The 19,542-nt window shown below is 35.6% G+C and overlaps 1 protein-coding gene across 1 annotated transcript in view; it reads left to right on the forward strand.

The window, feature by feature from the left end:
- The window catches only part of LOC141492675 (receptor-type tyrosine-protein phosphatase N2-like), a 653,431-nt gene that overhangs the window by 289,654 nt on the left and 344,235 nt on the right, over positions 1-19,542 (forward strand). The window contains exon 8 of the mRNA XM_074193252.1: positions 2,397-2,483. Coding sequence (XP_074049353.1) covers positions 2,397-2,483 — 87 coding nt within the window. The remainder of the gene's footprint in view (positions 1-2,396; positions 2,484-19,542) is intronic.

Genomic DNA, 19,542 nt, shown 5'->3' on the forward strand with positions numbered 1-19,542 from the left:
TAATATATGACTTTCTTTTATTTTCCTATGACACAAAAATTGCATTACTTTGGTTTTGGTTGCTTTGTTTATTTTATTACACTATACATAGGGTTTTGACTGGGAGGGATGAGGGAGGGAAATAGAACCTGTTACTTCTTTGGTACAGGGAAATATAGATTTGGCAACTCCTTTTAACAATGCAGATAAGCAGTTGCTCTGGAATTTAGGGCTTTACACCATCATCATATGTCACAGGCAAGATTTGAACTCAGGTCTGCCTGGGTTCTTGGCTGGTTTTCTTTCCCTGGCCATAGTGCCTCTTTAAAGTATAGTACCATATACTTTTGTGGCAGTTAAGTGGTACAGTGAGTAGACAGAATACTAGACTTGGAATCAGGAAGACTCATCCTCATAAGCTCAAATATGGCCTTAGACACTTATTAACTGTGTGACCCTGCGAAAGTAACAACCCTATTTCTCTCAATTTCCTCATCTATAAAATGAGTTGGATATGATAAATCACTCTAGTATCTTTTCCACAAAAACCCCAAATGGAGTCATGAAGAGTCAGAGGGAAATGAAATGACTGAATTACAAAGTCACATAATTTGGCAACTACTCATATATTTCCTTGTATCATTCACTGTGGAATGAGAATCACTATCACTTTGATTTCAAGCTCTTCCAGGGCATGGACCATGCCTCATCTTCTAATGCACCCCTCCCATCCCCACCCTGAGCACCCGACTAGACTGTCAAAGCTCCATAGATAATTGTTGGGTTTTGGACACAGTTTGCAAAGCAGCTGTCAATATAGATGTAATTTATTCTTTTTCATTATATAAAGACCATGTGTGATTACCCAGGTGATGGGTCAAGGATGTTATTTTGGCAATGTGGAGAAATCCTGTTGTGGAGACTTTCTCTCCAATTATTGTTGGTATTTAAATCCTAGGGAGTTGTCAAAGACACTTTATATTAAATGAGTTGCCCAAAATCAAGTGGCTGGTAAGTATCTGAGGCAGAACTTAACCTTGGATCTTCTGGATTCTAAGTCCAGTCTATTATCTGGAATATTTAGTGATGAAATGGATAGACTGGTGGTCCTAGAGTCCTGGAATTCAGGAAGATCTGAATTCAAATAAGACCCTAGATACTTGCTAACTGTGTGATCCTGGACAAGTGATCAAACTTCTGTTTGCTCAGTTTCCTCAGCTGTAAAATGAGGATAATAATTGTGCTCACCTCCCAGGGTTGTTGTGAGGATCAAGTAGAAAACCTGTAAAACAAGCTTAGCATACAATAAATGTGACATTAATTAATTATATGAGTATATTAATTATATTAATAAATGATATATAAATGCATGTTCCCCTTCCCTATACATTGCATAGTGTCCATACTGTCACTAATTATATTTTATTTTCATTTTCATGCATTGAGCTAATAGATTAGCCATAGCCTATAGATGATTTTGCAGCATCTCCTTTATATTTTCCCAACTGTCCAAATGGTTACATATAGATTAAATTTTGTAATAAATACCAGTATGAGAATAATCTCTTTTCACCAAAGAGATCCTCCCTTCCCAACTGATTACCCTCTTCATTTGAGCAATCTGTTATACAGCACCTGCACCCTTAAAGTTTTTTTGATTTGTAAAAATGCTTGTGGCATCCAGCCCTTTTTAATGGGAATGATACATTTACATTAGACTTGATTGCACCTCAGCTTCAACACAATAAAGCAGTTCTATTTATGGAAATATGGTCTTTATGTGAGTTACAGAATATAAGGCCATTGTGTCATCACAATACACAGACATATACACCTCTGATCTCATGAATCACCCTTCCTGGGCTCATCTGTCTCTTTCTATTGTTTACTCTTAAAGACGGAATATTTGGGTGTCCTTTCAGCAGGCGGGGATTCATTTCAGACACTAATGAATTTAAAAATATGCTTTTGCCTTGTCCATTTGATACTCAGCCCTGCAATTTGACTTTCAGCATTTGTTTCTATCTCAAGCCCCTGTCCTTCTCCTTCCTTTCCCTTTCTTCCCTCCCCTTCCCACCCCCTTTATTATATTTTTTATTGAAGGCTGAGATGAGCCAGTTGCTGCATCATGGGCCCATTACACTTCCTAACAATTCCATTTGCACCTTATTGTTTGTCTTATTGCTGGAAAATTCAGGTGATTCATCATGCCTGAAGAAGCACCTGATCCCAATTCCCCTGATATCATGATCACTATGTGACAGGAATACAGTAGCAGTGGTGGCTTTCAGAGTCTAAGAGGCCAAGGTGATAACTCTTTGGGGACTCTTAGCCTCTCAAGTATTGATGAGTTCCATTTTTGTAACAATGTGTTTTTTTCCTTCTTCCCCCCTTCCCCTCTTGCTTTCCTTCAACAGCCCTCTGAGCATGGAGCAGGGGAAGAAGTTGATCAAGGATGTGGCAAATCTATTGAAGTTGCCCCCAACCACCATTGTGGATATCAGGTAGGTACCTGAAGGAGGGGGACATCTTTTCATTGAATCCTTGCATCACATTGTAGTCAGTTTCACAAATCAAAGTATGAGAGAAAAGCAAGTTGCTTGAGTTTTTTTGTTAATTATATCAAACAGAATCTATTTGGGAAAAAAAATGAAGAGGAAAATCCCAGTGGTTTGGGTAAGTTATTTAAATAGTAAGTGAAACCTGAGTTTAATTATGAAACATCTGAAATAATCTCCAAAAGGAAAGGTAACTCAGCTAGAAGGGATGAAATGAGATAGATGAAAGGAAGGAAGCCAGTTACCATTTATTAAAATCTTTTGGGGCGCACAGCTCCTGACTTGTCACTAGCAAACATAAAAAAAAGATTTGGGATATTTGATCCCTTTATGAGCCAGCAAATTATCTGGAAAGCAGGATGCATAACCAGGAAACAATATAGTAACGTGTTTTAGGTTAGGCATATCAACAAAGTACAAGTTAATATGGCATTACCCAAGTATGTAAGTGCTGAGGAGATCATGGACAGATAAGGGAGAAAGAAGAATTGTGGGGAATACATTGTATAAGACTTCCTGGAGAATATGAAGTTGGAAAGAAGTTCTGAAAGGGGTGAACAGAGAACATATAAAGACACAAAAGCATAACAGAAATGAGCTAGCCTATCACCTACCTCTTACTGATGAGAAAACTTGAGACTCTCAAAGGTTTAATGGCTTGGTCAGATTCACAAAGGCAGTACCACTGTAGACTTGGAATTGAAACTCGATTTGTCTAAGTCTAAATGGCAAACGTAGGATTTGAACACAGGTCTCCTATTTCTGAATGCAATTCTCTCTGTCTTTGTGTCTGTCTGACTCTCTCTGTCTTTCAGTTCTCCCTTCTTTTTTCTCTTTGTTCTCCTTGATTCTTCTCTTACTCTCTCTCTCTCTCTCTCTCTCTCTCTCTCTCTCTCTCTCTCTCTCATTCTTATATCTAGATCTTATCTTCCTCATTTGCCACAAGGAGGGGAATGGGCTAACTATTTATAGGAGGTCCTTTTTAGCTTTAAAACTCGTCACTCTAAGATCTTCTATGATTTTCTGATTTTCTACATTCCTGGATTTGACTTGGCCATTTTTTGTTTGTTTCCTTTTTTAAGAAGAGTAAAATACTTCAAGGTCATGGACAACAGATGACTTCATGGCAAAGAAATGAGGCTTACTTCCTTTCCAGCTTTGTGCCATAACACTATGGCTATATAAGCACTCAAAGAATTGGATTCTCCCTCTTAGACTTGGCTATTCATTCTAAGTTGAACTCCTTTGAAAATAGCATTTGCTCTTTTAGTCCATGTATTTTCCTGGTATAGAAGCAAACATCTCTCTTAATCACCCGAGAGAGTTAATACAAGAGTCCTGAGTCTAATTCTGAATCAGAAGACTGATTAAGGAATATTATTTAGTAGGGGTTAAAGTAAGATTTTTGTTTTTCTCAAAAACTGAAACAAAGAACAGATTATTTCTGTTTTTGAGAAAAATGAACCCAAGAATTTGATTGCTCTTCCTCAGAAATATGGAGGGGGTTAGTTCCATGGTCACTTAATTTCATCATGACAATTAATTAATCATTAAGCTTTTATTGATCACTTTCTTTACATTCTGAAAGTCCTTATACCCAAGTGTTCTCAAGATGATCTTGAAGGCAGAAGACCTGGATTCAAGTTGTATGCTGATACATTTTAACATCTGACAAAAAGCAAACCACTTGACCTTTGAATGGTAATTTTCTAATTTTGCAATTATTGTCTCCCATAGGTGGTCCTCATAAAGGACTTTAGAAAATAGTAAATGCTTGGTGAATAAAAATGCCCCTGAGTCTTGCTCTCTTACCATCTGGCTTCCTTTAATGGTTCTTTTATCAATGAATATTCCCCATAATGAGATTTTGTGGTTTTGTGCATATGGGAGTTTTCTGAGAGAGGCAAGGGGGAGTTCTTGAATAGCTAACCTTGTGCCAAAATGGATCATTGTGTTATACTGAGTTTCATGCAATAGTAATGACTATAGCTGTAGTAATGATTCCCTGATGACTTGGAAAATCCTCCCCAATTCAAGTCAGCTTGGATATTGATAAGGTCATCAATATAATTTTTTGGCATGACAAATCTAAATATGTGTTGGAAATTGCTATCCTTGAAGCCTTATCATTTTTTGATCTTTGACACATTTTAATTTGGAAAAAAGGGGGGTCATAGTAAAAGCCCACTTATAAGCCAGATTGCTGATATCTACTAAAGGACTTTATTATCATCCCATTACACACAATTAGTATAAGAGATGCTTATATTTGTAAATGAGTTCTCCTTTGAGTTAAAATATGTAACAAAAAATTCAATATGCTCCCTTCATTAGAAAACTGAAAGCAACCCAATGAAAGAGATAGTTTTGTAGATTATATGATTTAGACAAGTTTATCAGATCAGTCCTTTGTTTCAAGTAGCCTGGTATTGCTTTATGTGCTTTTTTGCTTGTAGGTGGAATTATCATATCAGAAACATAAGAAAACTGTAAATCTTCATGGAACTGTTGTCTTCTTTCTTAGCAAAAGTGCTCACACCCTCTTCCTCGTTCTAGAGAATTTCACTTAGCCTACTGACTCCAAGAAAATTCCATCTATCCAGAAAACAAAGACTAGAAAGTTGGAATAATCATGTGTCTTATGCTCTTTGTTTATGAAAAGAAATGGAAAAATGAAGAATTGGCTGAAACCTGTGGGGGTTTTTTTGTTTGTTTTTTTAAGAAGCAGCTCTCACAGGTTACATCATGGGGTCAGTAAAGTTCCAATTACTGATGCCTTTTACATCTACAGGCTGTACAGTGATAATTGGTGTTCAAGATGAGGACTCCTACCCCTCCCAGGAACCCTATGAAGTGTGAAGTGTCTTCTCATTTACTCCCCAGTGTGACCCCTCTAACCATGCTGGGTCTTGGCAGCATCAGACCAGAAGAAGGCATCACTGGGAGTCTTGTTAGACCAAGACAGTCTAATGAATATTGAAGATCTCAGTAACAAGATAGCAAGGGGTCTTGGACAAGGATTCAATCATCAGAGAAGGATGCATGGGTACCGTAATCCCACAGGAAGGGAATGCAGATCTAGAATGTGGAAAATCTGCCCAAGCAAGAAGAGGCAAAAATAATCATTCAGACTGTATTTGAAGGTTATCAGAAGCACTTTCTTTACAGTAATTCTGTGAACCAGGTAGGCCCCCAGAGTTCTACATAGTTAGCCTAAATTTGAGGATGAAGAAGATCAACATAGCATGAAGAAAAAGACTTAAAAGTTAGTCAACACGTACTTACTATTCACCTACTATGTGGCAGCTCACACCATGCTAAGCACTGGGTATAGAAAAAAAGGTTAAAAAAGAATTAGTTCTTGTTCCCAGGGATCTCAAATTCTAATGGGGAAATCAACACACAAACACATAGAAAAAAATAAGCAAAGAAAAAAACAAATAAATATAGGAAATATATATACATATATATGTATGTATGTATGTATGTATAATGGAAGTTAACTTTAGAGGGTAGACCCTAGGAGCCACAGAAGGGGATCTGGGAATTGTGATGGTGGTGGTGATGGTCGTAGTGAAAATCTCTTCTTACAGAAAATCACATTCAAATTAAGTTTTAAATGAAAAGGGAAAATTATGAGTTGAAGGTGAGGAAGGAGAACATTCTAGGTATCAGGTGACCAGTATAAATGTATAGAATCAGGAAAATGGAATGTCCTATAAGAACAACATGGAAAAAAAACTTCATAGGAAAGATAAGAACATAGGAATGATATGAAGGGGGGCCAAGAATATATATACAGTCAAAGTCCTAGGAAATTAGGCAGCAGGGCTCCATAACAGTAGGACTCAAGAATATAGTTTAGAAAGAACTCTAATAATGATTGAAATATTCAGCACAAGTAGGAACAAACAGGTTGTGAAAAGCACTACCAAATATCTTGGTTTGTGTGCTGATTTAAGTTCTTTTGTCTAATGTGATTAGTACTGGGCAGGTTTACTCTGAATCCAAGTGACATGACTCTATAGTTTTTAAATATGGTGGAAGGTTTAAAGAGTAAGGCATCTTGGGGCATTCTAGTACTAGCTCAGTCTTTCTCTTCACTGTGGGATGATCACAATGTTCTTCTCTGAACTTGATCTTGGGTTTATTCTCAAATCCCAAGCATTTTCTCAATTAATTTTTCTTTCTTTCTCTCCATATTTATAAAAGTCTTATTCATTATCAAGGTTTTCTTTCTTGCAAGTCAACCTTTTCAACCCCTGAATAATCGAAATGATCAATCTAATCTTACAAGCATTTATTAAGTGACCACTGAAGGTAAGGCACTGTGTGCTTGGGACACAAAAGCAAAATAAAAAAAGTTGTAGCCCCTATTTTCAAGGGGCTTCACATTCTTCTGGAGTGGCTTATATTTACCTTCCCTTTCTTTGAATTTTTATATCATGTATTCTATTTAATCCTTATTTTGCCTTTAATAACTATTGTTTCACCATCAACACACATTTATTTATAAATTAAAAGTCAGTTATTAAATGCTATGAGATAACTGACTTTTAACTAGTTGGTAACCATAGAAGAGGAGTTTTGTATGAGTGGAATGAATAGGACATAGCAACCATCTGTATGTTTGTTGGGATAAGAGACAGGGAGTGAAGAAGGAGAGAATAAGGGCTTAGCCTTGATGACTAAGAGGAAGGTAATACATCATTGAAAAAGGTAATACATCATTAGAAATAGGAAAATTCAGAAGAGAGGCTGACAGAGAATGCAATCCATGTTTTAAAACAGTGTGCTCATCATTGGAGACATGATTACAAAGTCAAAGATAGCTTTTGCCTTCATGGATCTTGCATTCCACTGCAAGGAGACAACATATAGATAAATAGATAAATGGATAGACATAAATAGACAGACAGATATATAAATGATGGCCAGAAGATGCCTTGGAAAATTAAAGTGATAGCGAGTAAAACAGTGCACCAACTGTAGAATGTGACCCATCCTTATCAGACTGACACATATCAACATGCATATTGATTTTATTATTGTTACAGTGTCTATTATATATAAGGCATTGCTCTAGGTGCCTTGGGGTATACAAAAAAATAATTAGAATATCCCTTCCCCCAGGGAACATCATAATCTTATTGATATAATATGAACACACATAATGCTAATACAATTGGCTGGAACTTACTGTAAATAAGAACTGGAACCAGCTAGATTGTTCTAGACTTAGATGCAGGTATTTGAAGTTTTGACTTTATTTAGTGGACAACAGGGAGTTACTGATGCTTTTTGAGCAGAAGAGTGACAGGATCAGCAAAAGAAGGGTTAATCCAATAAAGATTTAGAGGCAGAGAGATTGGAGACCAGGTAGAAAATTAACTATGCAGGGGCAGCTAGGTCTTATAGTGAATAGAGCATGGGCCCTGGAGTCAGGAGGACCTGAGTTCAAATTTGACCTCAAACACTTAATAATTACTTAGCTGTGTGACCTTGGGCACTTAACCCCATTGCTTTGCCCCCTCAAAAAAAGAAAAGAAAAGAAAATTAACTACTCTAGACCAATTAAAAGGTAATGAGAGTCTGAACTAGTTGGTAACCATAGAAGAGGAGTTTTTGTATGAGTGGAATGAATAGGACATAGCAACCATCTGTATGTTTGTTGGTAGAAGAGACAGGGAGTGAAGAAGAAGAGAATAAGGGCTTAGCCTTGATGACTAAGAGGAAGGTAATACATCATTGAAGAAGGTAATACATCATTAGAAATAGGAAAATTCAGAAGAGTAGCTGACAGAGAATGCAATCCATGTTTTAAGCAAACTGGCTTACTTAGTTACCCAAAGTCATCATGCTGTCTCCTTCCTCTGTTTGCAAAACTATCCCCTTTGCACCCTTCTTATCTTTGCCTCTCAGAATCCCTGGCTTCTGTAATGGCTCATCTGCCATTTGCTATGGGAAGTTTTTCCTGATCCTCCTAAATTGAGAGCATTTTGTCCCTCTTCATATAGTCATGTGCTTATTTATCTATTTATATGTTTTATTCCCCTCTGACAACCTTCTTAGTAATATGTTAACTCATTGAGGGTAGGGACCTTTTTTTTTTGTCTTTGTATATTGGCTTGTACTTAATAGGAGCATAATTGACTTGGATTGAAATTCAGAATACTATCTGAATAATAATAGCTTTTAGTTATTAACCAATTTTGAGAAAATTACCTGAATGGAGAAAACAGGTATATTAAAAAATTAGTCCTTGGTTCCAAGTAGTCTGCATACTCACTGGAATGGGTAAATGGAGATCAAAGAGGCCGTTGCATCAAGTGCTATTTAAAAAACTGACTCTACCAATGTTACTCTGCCCTCTCATTTAACAGTTTTGTAGGGCAAAGTAGATCAGATGCTGTTGATTATTTACAAGTTAGTATGTATATAGTACATTTGTAAATAGTCATTTACATGTTTCCTCCCCTGTTAGTCTGTGAGTTCCTTAAGAACTGGGACTGTTGTTGTTTAATGTTGTTTTGCCTTTTTTTTATATTGTCAGAAGATGGAGGAGGGGATGGGTCAGACAGAGTTAGACAGCCACCTGTGAGAATTGGGGGGGATTCTGAAGTACAGGAAGAGGGAGAGAGACCAAATAGGCTAGGGAGAATGATAGGGAAGGCAGGAGGCCCTTGGCATAAGGTCTTGCATAGAGTAGGCACTTACTGACTGACCTCCAGTCTCAAATACTTACCAACTCCAAGAACCTAGACTAGGGATTCTTAGCTTTACTTTATATCATAGATCTCATGGGTGGTTTGATGGCCCTTTTCTCATAATAATATTTTAAATGCCTAGAATAAAACACACAAGATTACAAAGGTAAGCCACTGTATTAAATCCAGTTATCAAAATAATTAAAAAGTCAGTTCATGAACCCAGAGAGAAGAGCATCTTCTTAGGAACATCATGACTTTGTACCTCATTTTCCTCATCTGTAAAATCAAGAAAAATACACTTGTGGAATCTACCTGAAAGGATGATGTGAGATTCTAGTAGTATGTGAATACATATATGTACATGTGCATGTAAATATTTATCTTTATAAAATATGCATATATACAGATTTTATATATGTAGCATATAAAACAAATACAGTGCAATGTATATGTGTATATGTGTGCCTTGATGAATGTGTTTAAATGAATATATACTTTTATATACACATGTAAGATATAGGATTGTATATTATAAGATTATGTATAATCTTCATAAACTTTAAAGTGCTACATAGATATCAGCTATCATTATTACAATTCTAGCATTATTTATTCAGTATATATTGAATCCCTGCCATATGCAAAACACTGCTGTAGCAGGTGCAGTGTTTCAATGAACCATAGATAGGATATAGCTCCTGACTCCTTGGTGTTTACCATCCATCTACACATATGAATATATTTCATTTCTAACTACAGAATCACTTCCTGGAAACCAAAGATAAGGAAATATTTCCTTTATAGCCTTCTGAGAGCTTAGGCCAGGGGTAGGGAACTTTTTTTCTGCCAAGGACCATTTGAATATTTAATCATTTGTAGGCTATATTTGGTCAAACGATCAATTCACCCCTAAAAAGTTAGTAGATTTATTGAATTTTGAATCTGCACCTGCTGTTACCTTGGCAATGCCAGACCAATACTGCCCGATGGCAGGTTCCCAGCCCCTGGTTTAGGCCATAGCATTTGCTCAGTAAATAATGATTGAATGAAGAGAGGACAGATATATCACCTCTGATACAGGCCTTCAGGGGATCCATCAAAGTCTTGGAGTGAGTTATATGGAAGGTTAAGTCATTATGGATCAACTTTTGGCCCAAAATAAAGTAACTCATTGTATGTGAGTTAGGTTAATTCAGCATCACAATACCTGCTATGGAAACTTCATCTACCGTTCCATCTCAGCCTCCTATCCTGGCAGCAATAGTTATGGAGAAAGAAAGTCTTTCCCCTAGTCCTGAAACTCATTAAAGTCAAAAGGAAAATTAATCCCTGGACTCCCAAGAGTCTCACTTTTACCTGCAAACATCCCATTTTTCCCATAGAAGAAGAGGCTTTAATTAAAAATAAGGACCAAGAGAGCCAAGTGAATTCAACTGAAAATCCAAGGTGAGTAATAACAAGAAGGGACAATGCTCCAACAAAAAAAAAATGACCCAGAGCTATTGAGGGGATGTTTAAATAGTATTCAAATGATATTATGACTGCCAATAAACTTTGGACAAAAGAAGTAATATCTCCTCCATCCCACCAGTAGCTGGACAAATTGAATTTTCATTTCATTCTTCTAGAACAAACCCCTCTATTGTGATTTTACAGTGATAAAATTCAGTGATTCAAGTGTGGTGGGAGACCTTTATGTTTACTTTAGGGTGGCCTGAGCTCTTTTTCCCTCCCTTCCCACTGATTCTGCTCCATGCCTTGGTTTCCATCATAAAGATCAATTGTTTTTCCAAGTAGGAGAACTCTCAAACTAGAAGGCCATGTACTCTTAGTTGCAGGTCACAGCTCAGCCAGGTGAAAAGCGGATCCATTTGGGGAGAGGGTTTTAATCCTTTAAAGGCCAAGAATAATTTTTTTACTAGAAGGCTAGGACAAAGAATGAAAATGTACATTAGCCTCTAAGGTGGCCTTTGGAAGTGGACTTAGCAATAGATAATAATTTTATGGAATCTTTATAGGACTAGCTCCATGGGGATGGAGGGGAGACAGGTAGGGAGTGGAAATGGTCTTTATGTTCCTTCCCAGTCTCCTTTCAAAACTTTCCTATCCTGATTTCTCTTCCTTCAATGTCATCCACACACACTTGGCTATTCAGGGCCCTCCTTTAACTATATAACTCATTCTTTCCTCTTGCCTTTAAGAAGCAATAGCTATTCTGGATTCAATGGTAAGTTGGTAGAAGATCTTGGATGGGTAATAGCCTCTTATCACACATCCCTTTCCTCCTCTTATCCTTCATCCCAAGCACTAATTTCTCTTTCTATTTTAGAAAATTTCCTAAAGATTTATTTTCAAGAGACTATCCAGTATTTTTACAATTATTTATCAGAATTTGCTGATATATAGCAGTGGTTCTTTCAAAATCCACTGTAGGAGTTGGACCCTGAGCTTTCCAAATGAACCAGCCATAAATCTGATCAGTAAGCCTTAAACACTATTTTCATCATATTTTCCCCATAATCATTAACCTTCAGTGGCTCCCTATTTCCCATTAAACAGGAAAATGAAATTCTATAACCAGCCTTTTAAGACCTTTGATAATAACTCAGCAAATCACTTTTTCATTACTTAAACTGGCCTCGTTGTCTCACTTTATATGCCATTACTTAGCCTGCCATACTATCCTTTCTTCATTTATTTTGATCTTCTTCTCTTTTTCCCTTCCCTGATTAATCTTGTCCTTCAAGACACACATCAAGTAGGGCATCATGACTCCCTGCTACCAGAAAGGTTGAGGTTGGGATATCACTTTAGTTTTGGGAGTGCAACTGAGATGTCTGTCAGCAAATTGTACTTAGCCTGTCCCTAATATGACAGGCTCTTAGGAGAAAGGGATCACAAGGTTTATAGAAAGATAAACTGACCCAGGTAATAGTTTGAGGACTTGGCAAAATAGGTAAGTCCCACTCACAAAAAAAAAGATATCCATTGAAATTTCATGCACCCTATCTTCCATGTGGTTTTCCCTGACCATATAAATTCTTAATTATCTCCTTTATTTTCAAAGATCTACATCATTGATCATTTAGATTACCCAATTTAGCAATCCATTCTATACTGCTTTTTCTTACTTCTGCTTCCCTGTGTGTAAGCTTTTCCCTCTGAAAGAAAGGGAGCACAGACTAGACTTTCTGAATGTACCAATGTTGTCCCGTGTTCTATGGAATACATAGAAATTCAGTAAATAGTGGATTCATCAATTGATTTGCAGAAAACATTTCATCCCTGGTTATAGGGCAGCTCAGTGGTATAGTGGATAGAGAGCGGGGCCTGGATTCAGGAAGAATTGTCTTTTTTTTTTTTTTTAAGGTTTTTGCAAGGCAAATGGGGTTAAGTGGCTTGGCCAAGGCCACACAGCTAGGTCATTATTAAGTGTCTGAGACCGGATTTGAACCCAGGTACTACTGACTCCAGGGCCGGTGCTTTATCCACTGCTCCACCTAGCCACCCCAAGAATCATCTTCTTAAATTTAAATGCAACCTCAAACACTTAGTGGTTTGTGACCCTGGGCAAGTCATTTTTGCCTTAGTTCTCTAAGCTGTAAAATAAACTGGAGAAGGAGAGGGAAAGTATCTTTGCCAAGAAAACCTGAAATGGAATCAGTCACACATAACTGAAACAACTGAACAACAGCAAACCTAGAGTGAGAGGGATCAGCAATTAGGGGGTCCTTGTAAAACTACATCATTGTTTGGGGGTGGGTAGCTGCCACTTTTAGATGCTGCCCACATTTTTATGGAAGTGCTAGTTACGCTTAATCTGTTTTGTTAATGGTTATGTAGCTGTCAAATAAATTCCATTATTTCTTATTACATCATTAGATACCATTAAAAGGACATTAGCATGCTGATGTAATTATGCCAACAGACGTAAAATGACTACAGTTATGATTTTATAATCTAATTATAGGTGTCCACAGCCGCTACTGATTGATTGTGGAATTGGGGTAGGCCATATCTCATTCAGGTGAACCATGCTCCCAGTATGAACAATTCTTAAAATTTACTTTCTCTTCCCTGAACAACATGGATTCTAGAGCTGTTTGGAGCAAGAACACCTAGACTGCTCCCAGATATATTTTAACCTGAGCTTCTAAATCAGCCACATAAAGTACTGGATCAGCTGAGGGCATTATTGGGAGGACAGTCTAATTCTGTGATCAATCTTCATGTATTTTCATGATGCAAGAAGCGATTTAACTTCACATCTATGTGATTTACTGAATTGATGAATACAGTGTTCTCTGGTCTCACGATGGTTACTAAAGAAGCAGCGATGGGAATTTACCAAAGTGACACTTTTCATTAGGATCTCATAAATGCAAGAATGGAAAAGAAGATGCTTAGACTGGTATCTCAGGTAGAGTTGTATTGAATTCTCAGGATTGGAGGATTTGGACCTGGAGACAACTGACTAATCCAACCTCCCTTACTTGAGGGGTAAGGAAACTGAGGCCCATACAACTATCCTAGCTCACCTAGGCAGCAAGGAGGAATCATAATTAGAATTTAAAATAAGGGACTCTGACTCCAAATCCATTATTCTTTGTACACCTTCTCATTGATCTCTGAAGGATGTGCCCATTTTAATTCTCTTCTCTTGATATCAGAGGAATAATTTACTATGAACCACTTCACCTATTCTTCAGGTGAACAACCTCTTTATACAGCCATTCATAGAATCCCAGAAACTTGGTCAGGAATATGATGGAGCCAAATTTACTCTCAAGAGCAGATTGTTAAATTTTTAGTGTTTACTTTGGAAATTGGCAAATACTACAAATCAAGACTTGATGTATTGATTTGTTGTGTCTAGAATTAATAAAATTATAAAGAATATGTTAATGAAGATTAAATTTAAAGTATGTTGTATGTATAAATATATATTTACATATGTATATCTGTATACATATATGTATATGTATATTTTTTCTTTTGCTTTAGAGAGTTGTTAAACATTAACACATTTGGCTGTCAGTGTTTGGGAGGAAGCCTCTTGTGAGGAGGCACCTCCATCTTCTTGTTGCTTAATCATTTTTAGTTGTATCCAATTCTTTGATACCCCATTTGGGATTTTCTTGGTAAAGATATTGAAGTAGTTGTAATTTTTTTCCCAGTTCATTTTACAGATGAGGAAGTTGAAGCAAGTAAGGTTGAGTGACTTTCCCATGATTACAAAGTTAATAAGTGTCTGAGACCAGGTTTGAATTCAGGAGGATGAGTTTGCCTTACTTTTAGGATAGCTACTTTGCTATCTTCTTAGGTCACCCATTACAGTTATCACTTTGACACTGCAGCTTTCCCCTTCATGGTTTCAATATATTGTAGGTCAACATAAGAAATTAAATGAGAATTTTGGTGGTGTTTTGCAGAAGCCCCCGATAACAGCCTATGACCAAAAAACTTAAGTCAAGCTTTACAATGAGGTACTTTATACTTGTATTAAAAATAAATTAACTCTCTTACTTTTGGAGGAAAGATGAATAAATAAAAAATTGTTAGGGAAAAAAATCTGGAAATTTAAATACCCTATGAAAGAAAAAAGAAAAAAATTCAGGCTTCTTTTATGATAGAAAGGGGGGGGGTCAAAAAAATCTTATGTGAATTTGCCACATCAAGACGTGGAAAAAATAATTTTATACTGTTGAACAGATTAGTTTTTGTTTTTTTGAGTCAAAGTCTGCCTCTCTGTAACTTTGAGATTTTGTTTCTGGTTTTTATCCTTTGGAGTCATGCAACACAACTATGTTGTTAGCTTGAGAGGCTTTTAAATTTGTGACAAGAATTATCATGATCTCTTTTGCAAGATAAATGTCCTCATTTCCTTAATCTGGTTCTTACTTGGCTTTATTTCTGAACCTCTCAGTACCTGTGTATTTCCCTCTTCTAGAAGTACCCCATCTCATTTTTATCCTTCCTCAATGTAGTTCTAGTATGGATCATGGGATTTAAACCCTATTCTGACAAAACTTTCTGGAAGCCAGCTAGGATATATTACTTTTAAAAAGTTTTTTTAGGGGGCAGCTAGGTGGCGCAGTGAATAGAGTACTGTCCCTGGAGTCAAGAGGACTTGAGTTCAAATGTGGACTCAGACACTTAACAACTACTTACCTTGGGCAGGTCACTTAACCTCATTGCCTTGCAAAAATGAAAAATAATTTAAAAAAGGGGGGGTTGATTGCCAAATCATAACAAAGATTCATATTGAGCTTGTAGTTCACTAAAATCTGATTTTCCCCCTAAGAATTTTTATTTATTCACATTTCCTCCATTACTGGTGAAGTTTATTTATTTTTAACACAGGTATAACATTTTATATGCAGCAACTTTAAGTTTGATATTATTCTATATGGCCAATTTTTCTATTCTGTTGGATTTGAACTCTGGCATCTGCCATTTCAATATTTTATTCTGTCAAGAATTAATTTAATGCCATCTGAAAATTTGATAGGTAGGTTTTTTCCCCACCTTCTGTTGAATGAATATTCAATTTTATCAAGGTAAAAATGATATTGAGTAAAAATAGATCCCAAAGGTACTTCATTAGAGACCTCTTGCCAAGATGACATTTATCTAGGAAACTATTCTCTGAGATCATAGATTTAAAGAGGGAATGAGTCCAAGAGGCCATATCCAATTCTTTCATTGTACAGATGAAGAAACTTACTTCAAAGGTAGTGTTTTTCCCATTGTAGGACCTTGAAGATTGACAAGTTCATGTTGATTTTTAATTATGAAGGATAATACACTCTTTCATTAGGTTTAAAAAATTCCATGCCTTGGTATCATGCTTAAGTTAGTTGCTTGTTAAACACAAAGAGTTGATATTTATTGTGTGTTTTAATTGAATAGGTTATAACTGCCATGATTTTATACTGCAAGTCTCTTTCTGTTGTGAAATGCCATAATTTAATAAGTTTGAGTTGTTAAGACTAACTTACTGGGGGCTGATTATTTTTTATAAGTCCTATACCTGATTTGAGATAGCTACTATCAGGTGAATTGTTCTAAATAATTGCCTAGAATAAATGATTGGATTTTCTACAGATGGGGCTAGTTGAGATAGCAAGGATTAATACTCTTTTTCTAATGATCTTAGCATTTAATTATTTACTATAAAAACTCTACGAACAAAAAAGAGAAATAGAAATTAAGTAAGAGCTAAAGAAATGTGAACATTGAGAAACAAATATGGTTGTTTAGCCACCAAATTCCAAGTGTTATGTATTACTGATAGACAACTTTTATTTTCTTGTTAGAGTTTAGCAGAAAACAACTTTCACTCACCCTGAATCCTTCCCTATAGTCAGACATAATCCAGGTCTTACCTCATTCCAGCAGTTCCTGAGAGTTCTATATTTCTTTTCATTAAGAGGTTGCTGCAGGCAATCCCCTAACAGGGCAAAATTCATGTAAACCCCCAGAAGTCTGAAAGAGATTGTCATTCCCTGACAGGCTCAAAAAGTCTGTAATAGAAGCAAACTATTTAGTTCAAACAAATGATTGAGCCAGGATTCAATGGAAGTGTAAATATGACCCTACTTTCCCTCAGCAAACCTTTATGGAAGTACCTTAGCAGATTAAGCATTGAGTTTATTAATTATTTCCTGTTTCTGAAATAAGCCTAGGTTTGAAATTTGCCTGTTTGTGTACTCACATAGGTAGATACATGGATCTGGATCTATGATTTCATTCACATTGAAAATTCTGCATAAGGATATTCCTTCTATCAATGCTGATCATCAAATGTTTGCATCAAATATCAGAGTTGTTTGTAGGCACTTCAAGGTTAATTGAATTATACAGTCCTTCAGCCCATTGGTATCAAAGTTTATTTTTGTATTGTTAAGACTTACTCAATAGGGGCTGATTATTTTTTATAAGTCCTTCCCAACACTACCTTTCATATATACATATATATATATATACACACCAAAAAATGTATATATACATATATATGTTTTGTTAATATACAAATTATAAGCATATGTATATCACATTATGTTTGTATTTAAAATATGTGCATATTATATTTATATATATATATATATAAAATATAGTGTTATATAACATATAGTAATTATCATGTCAAAAGTTCCTAGTAGGAAGTTATTGCCTTTCTTTGCTTCAGTAAAATAATCTGGAGAAGATGATATTGTAAAAGGGTTTTATCAAGATTTTTTTAAAAAGATTAGAAAACACTTAAAATACAAGCTACAATATAAATACTAAATAATCTGCCTTTCTCCAAAATATTCAGGAAAATAAAAGTGTGCTATGTAAGGCATTCCCTAATGATAGAGAGGTACTCCCAAATTACACAATAATCACCAAGTAATTGCAATAAGATAAAATCTGTATGGCAAGGCAATTTCTCAACTCTTTAAAATGATAAAGAATAATCAGTAATTATGTTTTGGTTAAGTTCTATGTTATGTTAAATTATCTTACAATAACTTAAGAAATCTTTGTTTCCTCACATATTCAAATAGGAATTGAATTCTTTTCTCCACCTTTCTTACTCTGTAAACCATCAAATTCAATCTGCTTTAGAATGCTATTTGCCCAATGTTTAGGAAAGGGGGGGATTCAGTTATCTATAGTATAAAATAATGGAAAGAATTCCTAAGAAATGTGTAAATTCTTATCTGCATAAAGTTCTCATTTTCCCCCAGTGTTATGTGAATAGCAGAATATGATTGTTTTACCTTCCTCCTAGATTTTGCCAAAGCTATATGGCAAGTTTTTTACCTATGAAAAAAGGCTTAGTCTTCCCTGTTTACCTTAACCTTTACTGTCATACTGAGACTTAAATATTCATACTGACAAACTTTTTAAAACCTTTATTGCATAATTCTTTATTATTCTCAAAAGCAATGACCTCTTTCTGTACCTTACACACCTGGTTCTGCAACTCAGAAGCACCCTGGCCTTAACTTAGGCTTTATCATCCTATGGAATTGAATTATCTCTGAGATCTTGAACTTTGAAATTTGAATCTCTGACCATCATATCCTATCTTTCTGCCCCTACATTTGCTACCCTCACCCTCTCACTCTAAATCTTTTTGTTGCCCTTCTGTTTTCTCTTCTAGTCATCACTTTCTCCATTTATCTGATCTTGACCCCATGATCTACCCATCTTGATCCATTAGCCACCCTTTTGGAAAATAGCAACTCCTAACATTTTGAGTTTACTAACATGATAATACTCTATATCAAGGGTTCTTAACAAAGTGTTGCTGTGTATGTTTGTGTGATGGTAATGAAGTCCATGGATCCTTTCTCAGTATACAGTTTTATTGTTTTTTTTTTTCAAAAGTTCATCTATTTTATTTTTTAACATTCATCCATATGTATATGTATATTTTTAAGTTACAAAATTTCCTTTTACCTACTCTTCCCACCCCCCTCCCCTCAGCAGCAAACAATCAGGTTAACATTGTACATAAATATTTAAACATGTTTACAGATTAGTCATTTTTGGTATGAGGGATTAAGATCGAGGGAAAAGGATACATAAAAGATAATTTTTATGAAGTGTTCATCAGATTCTGATGGATTGTGTTCTGGTTTTGTTTTCTGTTTTGTTTTATTTTTCTTTCTCTGAAAGAAGATAACATTATCTAAAGCTATCTAATAAATAGTTGTCCTAGCTCTCTGAACTGCTGAGAGGTCAGTATAATATTTGAAATGTAGAAAATAGCATACATATAATTACAGAGAAATTTATTTAAATTGAACTGTGATTATTAAAAATATATTTTTGAAACAAAATTCATGGATGCAATTAAGCACCCCTGTTGTATTCTGAGTTATCCCTATCATATTTATTTCAGATCATATCATTTATATCAATGCATTATATATTATATTATCATTATATTAAGTTTTTATCCTAAGACTATTGGACATCACCAAAAGAAGCTGCAAAGCCATGTAACCCCATTGCCTTGCAAAAAAATCTAAAAAAAAAAAGAAAAAAGAAAAACCTGAGGCATAGAGCTATTACATGACTTGAACAGGATTTAAGTTTCTAAGACCAGATTTAAAGTCAGGTCTGCCTTACTTTACAAACTATCCATTTATAGGGCTGTAACTTCATTGTATCTTTTAGTTTTCTTTTTAGTGAGAACATCAATATTTGGTTTTTCCTAGTACTATATTAAATTGTTGAACATAAGGCAAAAATTACTAATAGAGGGTACAAATAGTCAAAAGAATGTTTTTAGTTGT

Source organism: Macrotis lagotis, chromosome 7, assembly GCF_037893015.1.
Source record: "Macrotis lagotis isolate mMagLag1 chromosome 7, bilby.v1.9.chrom.fasta, whole genome shotgun sequence".
In the NCBI taxonomy this organism is placed as follows: Eukaryota; Metazoa; Chordata; class Mammalia; order Peramelemorphia; family Peramelidae; genus Macrotis; species Macrotis lagotis.